This window comes from Penicillium oxalicum, chromosome V, assembly GCF_001723175.1.
Source record: "Penicillium oxalicum strain HP7-1 chromosome V, whole genome shotgun sequence".
NCBI classification, from domain to species: domain Eukaryota; kingdom Fungi; phylum Ascomycota; class Eurotiomycetes; order Eurotiales; family Aspergillaceae; genus Penicillium; species Penicillium oxalicum.
The window spans coordinates 2,388,886-2,402,998 of record NC_064654.1 but is presented as its reverse complement, the minus strand read 5'-3'; the positions used below and the strand labels follow the sequence as shown (position 1 = coordinate 2,402,998).

At 53.7% G+C, this 14,113-nt stretch overlaps 4 protein-coding genes across 4 annotated transcripts; 1 reads left to right on the top strand and 3 right to left on the bottom strand.

The window, feature by feature from the left end:
• Positions 1-33: 33 nt before the first annotated feature.
• POX_e06860 (uncharacterized protein) lies at positions 34-5,736 on the bottom strand (the record flags this gene model as incomplete). Its single annotated transcript, XM_050115675.1, has 6 exons — positions 34-1,989; positions 2,085-2,829; positions 4,422-4,463; positions 4,575-5,014; positions 5,166-5,410; positions 5,574-5,736. The coding sequence occupies 6 exons, from the start codon at positions 5,734-5,736 to the stop codon at positions 34-36; spliced, it is 3,591 nt and encodes a 1,196-aa protein (XP_049968135.1).
• Positions 5,737-6,774: 1,038 nt separating this feature from the next.
• POX_e06859 (uncharacterized protein) lies at positions 6,775-7,275 on the bottom strand (the record flags this gene model as incomplete). The annotated part of the gene is made up of 1 exon (XM_050115674.1): positions 6,775-7,275. One exon carries the CDS (start codon positions 7,273-7,275, stop codon positions 6,775-6,777), a length of 501 nt encoding a protein of 166 aa, XP_049968134.1.
• A 1,657-nt stretch (positions 7,276-8,932) lies between these two features.
• Positions 8,933-10,564, bottom strand: POX_e06858 (uncharacterized protein; the record flags this gene model as incomplete). The annotated part of the gene is made up of 1 exon (XM_050115673.1): positions 8,933-10,564. One exon carries the CDS (start codon positions 10,562-10,564, stop codon positions 8,933-8,935), a length of 1,632 nt encoding a protein of 543 aa, XP_049968133.1.
• A 1,488-nt stretch (positions 10,565-12,052) lies between these two features.
• POX_e06857 (uncharacterized protein) lies at positions 12,053-13,421 on the top strand (the record flags this gene model as incomplete). The annotated part of the gene is made up of 3 exons (XM_050115672.1): positions 12,053-12,217; positions 12,341-12,840; positions 12,944-13,421. The coding sequence occupies 3 exons, from the start codon at positions 12,053-12,055 to the stop codon at positions 13,419-13,421; spliced, it is 1,143 nt and encodes a 380-aa protein (XP_049968132.1).
• Positions 13,422-14,113: the final 692 nt, after the last annotated feature.

The window sequence follows — 14,113 nt, the reverse complement described above, 5'->3', positions numbered from 1 at the left end:
TATCAATTGAAGAACGAAGATGGAAGGAGGAAATCACGCAAACCATTGCGACACATGCGTTCCTTTGGCCAGTTCTGCGACCCCTTCGTTTTCGACATCCAACTGAAAGTCACGCATGACCTGGTCCCATTCATCCCAGGAGGATGTTGCGGTTGGAGGGATCTCGATCTGGTTGATGAAGGCGATGTTGCTGGTGCTGGTGCTGGTGCTATTGCTGTTATTGTTGTTGTTGTGATTAGGATCGTTGTTATCGTTGTTATTCACCTCGCTAAAGCCATTATTTGCAGGCGCAGAAAAAGACAAGCTAGGAGGTACATCGGCGGTCGAGGAAGGTGGCAACACTGGCGCATTCTCAAAATTGACTGGCGCAAACAGATTGGTGTTGGGAAAGATACTTTGGAGCGTTTCCCAGGGTCCCTGACTCAAATCGATATTCAGATCCGTGTCAGGTTCAGGGGCCTGGTTTTCCGAGAAGGGAATCGATGCCGATACTGAGGAGATTGGCGGCATGTGTATCTGTGGAAGACTGTGACGATGTGTCCTGGTAAAGTCATCGGGATCGGAAAGACAGACTGGTTGATTCGAGCCGAATTTGGCGAAGAGTTCTTCTTGCTGCTTGGCTCGGATCGTGGTGGCCCGTTTCATCAGTGCCGCAAGTGGACGCCACAGCATACCCTTTTTATGCGTCGCCTGGCGTGCCCACTCCACGTAGATACCCTGAACAGCATTCCAGGCCCGATCGGTGTATGGACAGATGGGACGCACGCAGATCTCAGAGAGGACGAACGCGATGCCATGCCACTGCATATTGGTCCGGAAGAGCCAGCCCCATTTTGCGGTTCGAGGGTCCGTCTCCAGCAATCGGCCGAATTCTAAAACTTCGATGGCGGTGAGAAAGAGGCTTTCTCGAGTCGCCTGAGAAACGTTGACCGCGCGATCCTTTCGAGTCATCGGGTGATGGACGGACAGCCAGAGTTTTGCGAGGACGAGACGTCCCACCGTCGCTATGGCCCATTGAATGGGAACTTTCATATCACAGTGTTTGATGTATCGTTGCTCGATCCGATTTGAAATGACGTGGATCATCCGCTCACAATGTTGCATCCTCATGGCGGCATCTCCGGGGGAGAATTGCTTGCCCGGACAAGAGTAATTGGCCCGGCGCAGAGCACAGGCGATCTCGCAGCGAATCAAGCAGAAAGTGAGATCGGTCACACCCTCGCGCTCTGTGGGGGGCTCAGTCGCTTCCGGGGTGATGTCGTCGTCGTTGATATTGAGCGGGAGTCGAGTATCGTACATGAATTCATTGATCTGCGAATCAGTTCCGTGGTCGTCGGACGACCGGGCATCCAGCAGACAAATATGCCACCACAGACGCCGTCGCATCTCCGTCTCAAAGGGCTTGAGTGCGAAATTCGTGCCGTCCCGATGCAGTCCCAGCCCCTGAGCGAGTCGTAGAATAATTGATGTCATCGACCAAACGAATTTGGAGTCATCCTCGCGACGGATACAAATGAGGAAGAGAACCGCCGCTTGAATGAGGACCAAGCTCTGCGTGTTGAGCAAACCAGCTCTGGACAGGGCCTGTTCAACCGCAAACCGATATCGCTTGATCAGTGCCCCGCGCTCTTCCCCAAATCGCGCCAGACATTGCTCTGGTTTTAGGCTGATGATAGCGGAGAGGTATATCGCGAAGACGAGAGCCTCGTTATTTTTGTCCAATGAGCCTGGGTTCTGCGCCGCTTCAACCAGGAGGCTCCTGGCTGTTCCTCTGTGCACCAGCGTGACCAGGGGAGCCACGTTCTCTCGATATGCCTCCCAGAAAAGCGATACTCTGGGCAGGAGAGGATGAAATTCGCGAAGCGAATATGATAGAGAATAGAACCCGAATAGAAACCCGTCATGGGAACCTGAGTGTGCGGAATCGGGAGATGAGAAATCTTCTTCTTCAGATGATGAATGATCGAGGATATCCTGGAGCTCTTCAATCTGTGATGAAAAGAGAAGAAAAAAAAAGAGGTTGCATGAGCATTCTGCATTGTTACTGTGTTCGATGTTCTAGCAGTGATTCCGTTTGTACGTACCTCATCGCCTAAGCTGGCCCACAATCGATTACTGACATATCGACTCTTGCCTTCATCAATCACCAGTCTACCAAATTCATTTTCAAAGTTCTGCGTGACGGGCGCTTTTGGATCATTTTCAAAGGGACAGGCGGAATTTGGAGCCGCCGAGCCTTCAGCGGCGATGGAGGCAATCGGCGCCGGGGCTAGGCCAGGCGCTGAAGCCGAAGCGAGTGTAGTCGGGACGGCGGTAGAGACGGATTGAAATGCTTGATCGGCTGCAACCCGAGTCGGCGACAAGCTCGACCTCGAGCCGCCGCTCTCCGAGTTCTTGGTCTTGGCTCCACTGAGGTGCTCAATGACACCTTCGAGGCGTCGCAGACGGGACAAGAGTTCCGAATCTGGAGGCCGTTTAGATTTGCGCGGTGCTCGACCTGGTGGGGGGAAGACGCAATCGATGCCAGCCCGGACGCAGTTTGAGCATGGCGACCGCTTGTTACACCGAACTTTTCGACGACGACAGGTGATACAGCTTCGTGCGCTGGGGATCTCCGGGGCAGGGTGGGGGGCTGTGGCGGGCAGACCAGCTCGTGTGCCGGTCGGAGAATGTCCACTGGCGGAGGAGGAATTTGGGCCCTCTGGAGAGGCAGAAGGGAATGACATGACCGCCACACGAGGGATTCGGGACTCGGATTCGGATTCGGACTCGAACACAGACGAGATGCAGGAAGGGTTGGTTCCGATTATTTGCTTTTTGTTCGCGTTTCTTTCACACCATCACGCGTGCTGGATTGTGTCGCTGGGCTGAGTGAGCACAGTCGGAAATGGTGGGAGAATGAGCGTGAGATTTGTGACGAGGGGGGGTAAAGAGAGGGAGGAGAGAGGAGCTTGAAAGGACACTGCGAATCAATTGTCATTCTAGGAAATGAGAAAAAAAAAACGCAAGTGAGCTCAGGGTCTTCACGCCGTTTCCAACCTTCACCCGTCAGCCACGCGAACTAGTTTCCTTCAATTTGGTCCAGTCCATGTGATCTGTGAGTCAGCCCCCCCCCCCAACTCGGACCGACTGAGGAGGTGCGTCGGCATTGTCCTTTTTGAATCAATTCACATCTTATCCCCGATTGGTGGTGGACACGTCCAGACCCTGTTGATCCCAGCATCTTCATCTGGGAGGGGAAAATCAGGTTCCGTGATGCCGATGAGTATAGATCAACGGTGCAACAGGTCAAGGCGTCAAAGCCTTACACGTTGGGCCATCCGGAGAAGAAGTAAGGTTCGTGGTGGGATGACCCAAGACCTACTCCCGCACCGAATTGGATGGAGTCAAAGCAACAGTATGACCAGAAAGTGGGGAGGCTAATCTCGTATAGTTGATCAAGCTCTATGGAGGAATACAAAAACAAAACCCAGCGCCTGGATCGGTAGAAGACCAATGTCAGGACCCCGAATCTCCAACAAACTGAAACATCGCAAAGACTCCCCTGAATAATAGAGCATGGCGACAATGAAACTGGGTAAGGTTTGTGCTTACTTCAAGACCAAAGCTAGGTGTCCACCCAAGTGGATCTGGATTCACGGACGCCCACCCCTACTACAAGCATTATGAAAGGATCCCACAATCAGATCTGATATCAGATCCCCTCAACACGGAATCAATCTAGACCATTGATCATGTGAGATGTGGATCACCATCTCCCAAGGCACTTCTATAGATCACAGAGGTGCGCGGTTCGAATAGGTCTAGATCTCGAGTTGGACGGAAAGGGCAGCCAATACGGATATGTAGCTTGACACCACCACATTATTTGCTGGATGAAGCCCCTCTCAATAACTTGTGAGAGAGTGTGGGGGGGGGGGGGGGGGGGGGGGGGGGAGGGAGAAAGAAAGCCATGCATATGTACACTATACGGGCAAAAGAAACGCTGCCAAAAGTTGCAAAGCGAGAGCAACGCCAGACAAATGCGACAGTCAATCGGTACAGATGACTTTCCGTGTGAAACTTCCAATGCGTCAACACTGGCCACTGCCAAAAGACGAGCAAATGTGAAAATGCAGCCAAGAGATATGATGCCTATTATGAATAAGAAAAAAGAGCAATCGACACGAGAAACAAAAAAATCAATAGGCAAGGTCGTCAGGGTGCGTTCATGTCCAGATGCACAGAGGAGGAGAAAGAAGAGTAAATGGGCAGAAGAAGGAGATTGGCTCTTGCTGAACGAGTCAAAAGGTGCGATTGCTAAAAAAACAAAAACAAAATAAATCACCCAGACTTGGCGCTAGAAGCAGAAAGGATGAATCAGTATCAAGAGCTCCCAGGGAGAGAGGGGAGCAAAAATTTCCGAGATGCGTTGGACTTACGGAACAGGATCCCAAATCTTGGTTTCCTCATTGAATTGGTGCCTGCAGCAAAGAGTCAGCAGGGGAGTCATTTGGAGGTTGGAGGGAGGGAGGGAGAGAGAGAGAGAGAGAGAGAGAGAGAGAGAGAGAGAGAGAGTCGCTTCGACAACGTACCCGGCAAAATTCTTGTTAGTCAAAGACTTGGACCCATATTCCTCCTCCAAGAGCCAGGTATAAGCGTAGGGGACTTTTACGGGCACATCTTCAAAATAGCTGTCCCGCAGCGGGAAGATCTGACTTTCCTGATAGCGATGGCGGTCTTTACACATCAGCGCCTCCGAGTCCCCCTGCTGGCGCCGTTCGTCATCCTTGCGCACGGCCGTGATGTCGATGAAAAGGCCCGAAGAAGTGTCGATCCATCGGCCATCGATCACGTTCAAGTTGTCCTCTGTGCTGCGCACCACATAATAGGGATTGATTTCGAGCAGATAGGTTCGCCCGCCGTCGACACCAGGTAGATCGAAATGGTGCTTGGTCATGTTGTAATAATCTGCAAGAAAATGGATGGTGGGCTCGGAGATTTGCACATCCAGGTCATTGTCCCATGGAAAAATCTGGATGCATTCACCGGTCAGCCATCATCTGGGATTTGCGAACGAAGCGAGTCACGTTCTCATTCCCATCCGTTCCGCATGATGAAACGTCTCTCTCCCCCCCCCCCCCCCCCCCCCCCATATCAAGAGAGAGGCGAATCTATCGACTGACCTTTTGATTCCACCACCATGAGAGGAGGGTACCGTGCATGATCCAGGTTTCTGCCCCAATGGAGGCCATCGTCGTGAGATAGGTTCGAATCAGGGCCGCCAGATGAGATGTGACTTGATCATCGGGCAGCGGGGCCTGGGCGAAACTGCAGCGAATGTCTGTCAGTGAGTGCGCGCTGAGTTGGGGGAACGTAGGTCCCGACTCGTGGAGCCAAATCATACCGGCCGTCATAATGATAGTGAAAACTGCAGAGATCCATGTTAGCAGTCCATCGCCACCTGTTTCATCCTGCAGTTTGACCATTCCACCTACGATGATTCCGCTAGATCAAGAGCAAGTCAGTGAACAGTTCGTGATCGGACCCCATGCCTCTCTCATCGCCATCGGGGCTCTCATGCTAGAACTTACTAAAGTACTTTTGCTGTGGGATCTCGGTCACACTAGGATAGTCTTTGGCGACGCTGTCGCGGACACTCATAAAGTCCGTTTCGCCATGCGGTCGTGCGGTTGTGAGCAGGGAGCTTGACAGAAGCCCACTGAGCCCCAACCAGCAGGAAATTGCGAGTCGCATCTCTTGGTGTGAATGATGCGACAGTGTCCGGGGAGATGGTATATTCCACAACGGCAAAGATATATACACAAAGTGGGTGCTCTTGGGCCGCGCGGTGTTTTGGATGCGAGGGCCGAGCCGTGGAGGATTTCGCGATCGGTCTGATGTCCTCTTTTTTTTTTTCACGAGTGAATGGCTAAATGGAGAAAAGAAACGATCCGGCCGGCTCTCCTCGAGGAATCGTCAGTTTGGGTCGAGGGCCTAATCATGGAACACAGAGAGTTCAAATCCCAGGCAAGTACCCAGCGAGTACGAGACAACAAGCCACCGGTACTGTGGAGACGGAGAACGACAATGCGAAATGGGGGGGGGCAGAGGGTGAGAATTATGGATTCATGGATAATAGGTGGAGGGATAGGCTTTGCGAGCAAGGGAAGTGTTTAAAAACCCCCGATACCATTGACGATGTTTGTGCAGTGGAGAGGAATCGGGTTGATTAAAGATGATCTGGGACTGTCGCGTGGCCGCCTGCTTGTTCCAGAATTCGCATCTGCGATCCACGGACCTTGGGGGGTGGGACCGATACCTCGATTCCTCCAACAAAGTTTACCGACTGTGTATTACTCTTTAGTCTAATGGGCCATTTCCTTATCACGAATCATCACTCATGGCCGCCGCATGATTTGTTTGGTCTGGTTGGAAGACCCAGCAAGCGTGGACCGGGTCCCCAGTTCCCCCGACACTTCCGAGCGAGTTGGGCGGAGATGGACCATGGGACAGGGCTGGTCATTTGGGTCAGTCGATTGATTGCCAACTCTCAGCTTTCGCCTTTTGGTCTTTTCTTTTACGGCAGACGAGCCATCCTGTCTGAGCGCTTGAGTGTGTAGAGTGGCACTCCATTCGCTATGCAAAGACCGGAGATAAAAACAATTTATTTGATGACAGGGGAGGAAGAGGGGGGAGGAAGAGTACGTGTCTGGACGACTTTGATGTACGGTCCGCGACGTCGAGACTAGTATGACATCCACCATGCGTGGCTGGGCATCATCATCGCTTGGCTCACAGCCATTCCTCTGCGTCTCTGGCCTCCGGTTGGCTGCGGTGGGTTCTCTCTTCCCCCATCTCGGCTGTCTCCATCCGGCTCGTGCGGTGCACCAACAGACGCGTAAATGGAAAAGCAGGCTTCAGGGGAGCGCCCCCCCCTGCGTCGGTCCGGGTCAACGTCAACGTCAGCGTCTGCCTGGATATTGGATCGGAGCTCTTCTTGGCAGAAGCGAGCACCGATGAGACTGGTCGTACTCGTTTGCAGATGCGACCAGTTCTGCCAGGAAGCTCCCAGACTAGATGCCTCGATTGGCGGGACGGACTGACGTGGTGGTATGAAGGACACGGATGGCCATGTGCAACGACGTCCATCCAAATGTATACAGTACCTACTTGCAGGACTCCCCGAGGAGGGTAGTGCGTCGTGACTCGTACCACGCACTCCTTCGGGCGGGCCTGGTGGGATCCGCTTTCATAACTCTCGCCGTCACGAAACTGGGCGGCTCGCACCGACATCTCTAGGCAACTGGAAGTGCGCTAGACGTTTGGAAAGGGGAGAAGACTGAAGACGCACAGGTGTCTTTTCCATCTTCCTGCACTCCAAAAAAAGAAAAGAGGAATCCCCTTTCATCAAGGAATCACTCGCTTCGCGCGCAACGAGTGGGAAGGCGGGTGAAATCGTGGTACTCCATCGTGATCATCTCCGCTCCAAATGATCCGCCCCCACTCGCTGGTCGCATGTGTCTGAGGCTGCCGAGCCCGGAGGCATCTGCAGCCCTGTGCCATCTTCTCTTGTCGGGGGCCTTGGCCCAGACTCCACGTCAGTTCACTTCAAGTGCTGCTCTCTCGACCTTCGAGTCTCCGGCGATCTCCCCCAAACTCCCGTGCTTCCATGACCCTTCTTCTCATTCCCATGAAATAAACACAAAAAAAAAGGATGCTTGCCTGGGTCACTAAACGGCAATCGACCGTCTGCCCTCTCAGGGTTTCCGACCCCAAAGATATGAAAGTGGACGCTATCCCGTCCACAATGCGATCGTGAGAACTTTGCATACGCGTCCCTTGACCGGCCACGACGTCCGTGCCGTGTGAGACGACCATTTCCCCCCTCTCTCTTCTTCCTCCTCCTCCACCGCCACCACCTCAATCTCCTCTGGATGGTCATTTCAAGCTAGCAGTTGAGCCGTCTACTCTGTGTAAAATGAGATTTGAGGCCGTTGCCACGTCCTCCCGACAAGGATGCCGGACATGGATGAACGGTCTGGCACTCGATGAATTACCCCGGGAACGATGGACGCCCGCGGTCTGATTGTCTCCAGGATCGCATAGTAGCACAGAATTAACAACACCCCCCCGTTCTCCATAATTTTCCAAGTCAACCCCCAGTACCTGGCAAAGGCGCACATCCTGACCGACCTCCAACCCCGCCGGAATCGTCGTCCTCGGCGAGACGGTGCGGGACGGAGTTTTTTTTTGTTTTGTGCAGATGCGCCTCACATGGAACAAGCTTTCGATGGCGCTGGCAGGTGATTGAAATGGGCGTTTTTCCCCCGTCCAGGCCGCTCGTCCAAGTCTGGACTTGCGAGCCCGTTTCCTTCACCGACGGAGACATGGTTTTTTTTTTTTTTTTAAAAAAAAAAAAAACCATGTCTCCCTTTATATGTTTTTCGCGCATGCAACAGAGATCATGTCCCCCGTGTTGAATCTGCCAAAGGGGTCCGATGGTCGACCAGCTCAGCCACACATTGTACGAATCAATAAATCGTTTCTTATTGTCATGGTTGGGGAAAGGGGACTGGACTTTCTGACTGGATACTCCCGGAAGGGGACGAGGGAGGGGGGGAGATAGTGGGAAATGATGGTGTACCGATGGCAGTGCTCGTACCATGCAGCCCTGCTGCTTACGGACCGTAGGTTGACAATGTCCGTGAGAATCTCCAACAGGATGATGCATCACTCACGCGTCGGGGAAACTCATCGGCCTGCACATCGCGTTACAATACATGTGACGAATCACACAAGGTTTTCGATTGCACGTCCGGGGAAAGGGGAAAAGAAAGAAAGAAAGAAACCAAGCTCCGGTCCGAGGGATCATTTTCTCGGAGTCTCAAAAGCAAAGCTGGTACTGTCAATAGTCATTATCTTCTTAGATTTCATTACTTCGTTCAAAATCTCATATCTCAACATCGGTGGAGACCCCCATCACCTGCTCTGGACTCTTTCCTGCCGCCGCCCATTCCCGCGCGATCACCTCCACGACCCAGTCCCCTCGCGGCTGCAGCTTGAATCGGACGTTTCTCGGCGAAGTCATGAATCCCTCCACCACCATCGCCCACGGATCGACCACCTCCCCTTTCTCCACGGGCTGAATGTCAAAGGCCCAGAGCAGACAGGCCACTTGCATAAAGGCGCCATCCGTGGCCACCCGTTTGCCCTGACAGACCCGTCGTCCTTGTCCAAAGACGGGCAGCGGGAGATCGGTCCGCATCTTGTCCTCGCCCGGCGGGGAGGGTCGCAGCCATCGCTCCGGTACAAAATCCTGCACATCCCCGAGCGTCGGATCAAATACCTGTTCGTCACGGCCGATCGCCCACGCGTTGGCCATGAGTGTCCATCCCTTTTTGATCTTGACGCCCCCGTACTCATCGTCCTGGTCGGCTCGACGCGGGATGGACCCCGGCGCAATGGGTCGCCAGCGGAAGAGTTCATGGGTGATCGCGTCGATGAAGGCGAGTCTGGCGCGGTCCGAGAAGCGGGGGAGTCGATGCCGACCGACAGTCTCGTCCAGGAGGGCATGTGCCTTGGTCACGAAAGACGGCGTGTGCAGCGCCGCGATGAACAACCACAGGAGCTGACGGGGGGACGTCTCCATGCCCCCTTGAATGGAGGTGGCCAGGGTGAATGCCAGATCCAGATCGGACACTGTCCCGTGGGCGTGTTTCTCCGCGGTGGACAGAGCCTGCTTGGTGGCGTTCCAGCCGTCTGTCTCGCGGCCGTGCTGGAAGAGCCGCATGTACAGGTCTACCTGTTGTGCGTAGAGCTTCTCGGCGGCGCGCTTCCAGGGCGAAAGGACCGACGGGAGATGGCGCAGAAGGGGGATCATGTCGGGAAGAAGCGGATTGGCCGCCAGATGGGTGACCTGGGACTGGGTGTCGATGACCTGATGCAAGATCTCGTCCTCGAACCGCGCGATGCGAAGTCCATAGTGCAACCCGAGGATGATGCTCGATTGCGTGCGTTCCAACTGCGGATAGAGGAGATCCGTGCTGACGATCCCCTCGGAGGGTCGTGAGAGCCGGACGAGATCCCACAGCAACTGTGTGGCCTCGAGTTCGATCAAGGCCTGGAATCTCGGCGCGGCGGGTGCTCCCAAGCTGGGCGTCAGAAGGCGATGGTGCAGTTTGAGGTGGTCATCATAGTCGTGCATCAGCGTGAACTTGGACTGACCCGGTGCGGCATCGGTGATCATCTCCATGCTCACCGAGGCCGGGCGGTTACTGTACCATTGGCTGCGGCGACTGAACAGTTCCGTGACCGCAGCGGCGGAATTCAGCACCACGACGGGGATGAGCCCAAACAGCCTTGGGACGGCGATCGGGCCATTCGCCTGGGTCCAGGCGTCCCAATTCACCAGCGGCTTCTCGATGGGTGAACTGTGCAGGTCGCCGATGAGCGGAAGCTTGCGAAGCGTCCTGGTCGCCTCCTGGCCCGGGTTGGATCTCGTTGCACCCTTGGCGTGTACATAGCATAGTGTGATGAGCACGCCGAATGCACCCGCTACCATGAACAGTGTGTTGCTCTCCATCTCTACAAGCTAAGGCCCATCGACACGGGGAGACCGAACTGTTGGCTGATTTGCGAGGGAAGAGAGGGATTCTCAGGTCAGGGTGAAGTCGGGGGAGTGAGAGAGGGCAGGCATAGCGTGGAGAGGAGGGGGGAGGGGGGCAGAGGCGAAGGACGACCGACTACTACGGTTCTGGTCCTTTGTCCTGGACGGGATAAGGTTGTAATCTACTCATTGCTCAGCTCCGAGTTGCGACGGTAAGAGATGAAGGTTTGCATCCGTCAGGTCGTGCGCAAAGTGGGCACAAATGACAAGGGTCCCTGACTCAAGTCTGCCGTCCCGACTGACGGGAATTGTTGCACGGGCACATTTCCCCCCTCCCGTCTGCCGGGGGCTCTCCGTCTTTACCGGAGTGGGTTGTCGTGGCCTCCATTCACGCGCCGCATCTTCTCTTCCTCTCGTGTTCAAGGGCGCCTTTGATTGGACAGTCGACAGAGCATGATGAGTGGTCCGCGGATGTGGGTTGCAACCCGTGGGCTTTCCAGAGACTGCACCGAACCGGAGACAGACCAGGAACCGAGTCGTTCAGTGAACGAAAAGGGAATGATACAACGCCAGGGTGATGAACGGAGAAATGCATCTTCCTCGACAGACCAAGCGGGCCCTGAAAATAGTGATATTCCAGGAGTTCCATGGAGCTCGGACGAGACACCCTGCCAATCAGGTCCCGTGGGAGAACAAAGCCGTTGTCAACCATGTCGGCAAGTCTCCGAGCCGGGGGCTCCATTTCCCTGGAGGTGACTAGTCACGAATCTAGTTTCAGATCCTTCACCAAATACTGGCCGTTGAGAGGCGGAGAGGACCAAGAGACGGGACTGGTCTTGTCCCTCCAAAAGTCCTCAGGAACTGGCCGGGGAGGAAGTCGTACGGGTTTACCTCGGAAGGGGGCAGGATTGTAGGCCCGCTTGTGACCGGGTTGGCGAAACAAGCTTGGAGGTACGACCAAAGGGTCGAGCCCGTCCGGGCCGTTGTCCCCAAACGCCACTGTGGTGATCCGTCCCGCTTGATGGACCTCGTAGCCTATGAAATATACAAAGTGTCCTTCGACATGCTCATCCTCGTCGATTTGAAGGATTCACACTACCTCCAAAAAGAGGAAAAGAACGCCCTGTCCACATGGAGGGGATCGTCAACGGCATGGTGGACAAGTCCAAAAAAAAAACAAAGAGGGTTTGGGTGCGAACTGCCTTGCATCTCTCACTTTATGACCTGTTCGTCTTTGAAAATCCATGACAATGCATTTGCTTATAATCTGATGAATCTCCCTTCTGCCTCCCCGATACTTTCCCCCTGATTCCTTCATCCTCGATCGAACGACCACCCCATACTCATATCCACTTTGGCTGGGGGAAGGGATTGTTCTCTCAATGCTGGCTCGGTGTCTTGGGTCACTTCTATCAAAGTCTCCAACTTGACGTGGCTGGTTTCTAGCCACGCAAAACTTGAACCATGCCGGTCACTTTCCCTATTGTGAAACCGGCTCAGAGGGAGGTGTTGGGAGTCGCCATTGCTTTCTCAATCTTGGCTGTGGTTGCGGTCTCTCTCCGGCTGTTGGCCCATCATCTCGCACGCAAGCCATGGACCCCCAGTGACTATGCCATCATCATCGCTTGTGTAAGAGTGTCCTCCCGTCACCCATCATCAGATCAGCCCGACCTTGGTATATGACCAAGACACATATAGCCTTCCCCTTCCCTGGCGCGTGCACAAACACACTCATGACAATATCCGTCACAGATGTTTGCAGTCGGTCTTCAATCCATCAGCATCACCGGCGTCGTCCAAGCAGGTATTGGATACGACCACGTCAAGACCATCGCAGCCGTCTACGGTCCGGCCCCCATCACCAAACTTCTCACCTTGGTCATCCCCCTACAATTCCTCTGGGTCCTCAGTCTGAGCTGCACCAAGATCTCCATCTTGCTCTTGTATCTGCGCATCTTCCCCGTGACTTGGGTCATCTGGGCGTCCCGAGGTACCATGCTGGTCATTGTGCTGTGGGCGATCGCCACCATCCTGGCCGGCTCGTTGATCTGTCGTCCCTTTGCGTTTAATTGGGATCAGACCATTCCCGGGGGACACTGTGGCGATCAAGTGCAGTCCTTTACAGCGACGGGAGTGGTCAATTTGATCACGGATTTTTTTGTCTTGATCATTCCCATGCCTTTGTTGTATAAGTTGCAGATGGCCTTGTATAAGAAGGCGACGCTGATTATCGTTTTTGGTCTGGGATTTGTGTAAGTTTTTCCCCCCTTTTTCTTTCTCCCTCTCCTGCTTCGTTTTGCCTCTCTCTCTCTCTCTCTCTGGTATAAAACTAACTCCACCCTCTCCCACTCCCAGAACATGCATCATCAGCGCCCTCCGCATCGCCGTCCTCTCCTCCATGAACTTTGCCGACATCACCTACACCATCCCCCTCGCCAACATCTTCAGCGGCGTAGAGCCCTGTCTCGCCGTCATCCTCGCCTCCATCCCTCTCATGCGTCCTCTCCTCGGCCGCTCCGCACAAACCTCCGAAGTGACCACCGCTCATACAAAAAAACCCTCCCAGCCCTCGGCCGGATGCGCGGGCCGTTGCGAAAACGGCTTTCTGCAATTGGAAGACAACTCCAGTCAGTTGCAGCTGAGACCGCTGGGCACCAAGCATCGTGTCGGGGTGCTCACGCAGGAGGCGAATCGCTCGAGTGAGGACTCGATGGAGACGGGGAAGTCGCGGTTCGAGGACGGTGAGGGCAAGGAATCAAATCAGACTCAGAGTCAGGGGATTTCGATCAAACAGGAGTGGGATGTTCAACATACGGCTAGTCCGCCGAGGTGAAATGCGGTGATTTAAAAAGACAAAGGGAACAAAAGAAAAAGGAGGGAAAAAGAAAAGAGAGGTTATGGTTTCCCCAACGCTCACTTTGTCCCTTGGTTGATTAATGTTTCGGTATCTCGGCCAATCTCGAAATGGTCATTGCTTTTCTTTTTTGTTATTGTTTCATGTGCGATTATTCGAGCTTCAGAAAGATTCCCCATCATCATTATTATGACTTTTTTTTTTTCGGAAAATTCCACCCGCGACGCTTTATCTTGAACTTGATGAGTCCCGTCAACCTCGATGATATATGAACCTGCCATCATGCCCTCGTTTTTCTCCTGCGCAGCTATGTGTCAAGTAGCAGTCACTCGAGCGCAATGCCAGGTCTCGCCTGACTGAAAAAAAAAACAAAACAAAGTCTCAATCACAAGTACCTCTAGTAATTGAGTGAGATTTGAGATTTTCCCCAAAATAATGCGATCTCTTGAATCTATAAAGAGATGCTCAACCCGAGATTCAGCACAAAGTGGTACACTCAAGGCCATCCAGTTTAGATGACAAGTCGACCGTAGCTCGATATCTGGAAACCCATAGGTTTGATTCATCGGAATCTAATAGACAAAGACAGTTTCCACAGGGATTCCATTCGGATGAATGCACCGGTACACACTTTGATTCTTTGAGAGTATCACGATTGAAAAAAAGGCATC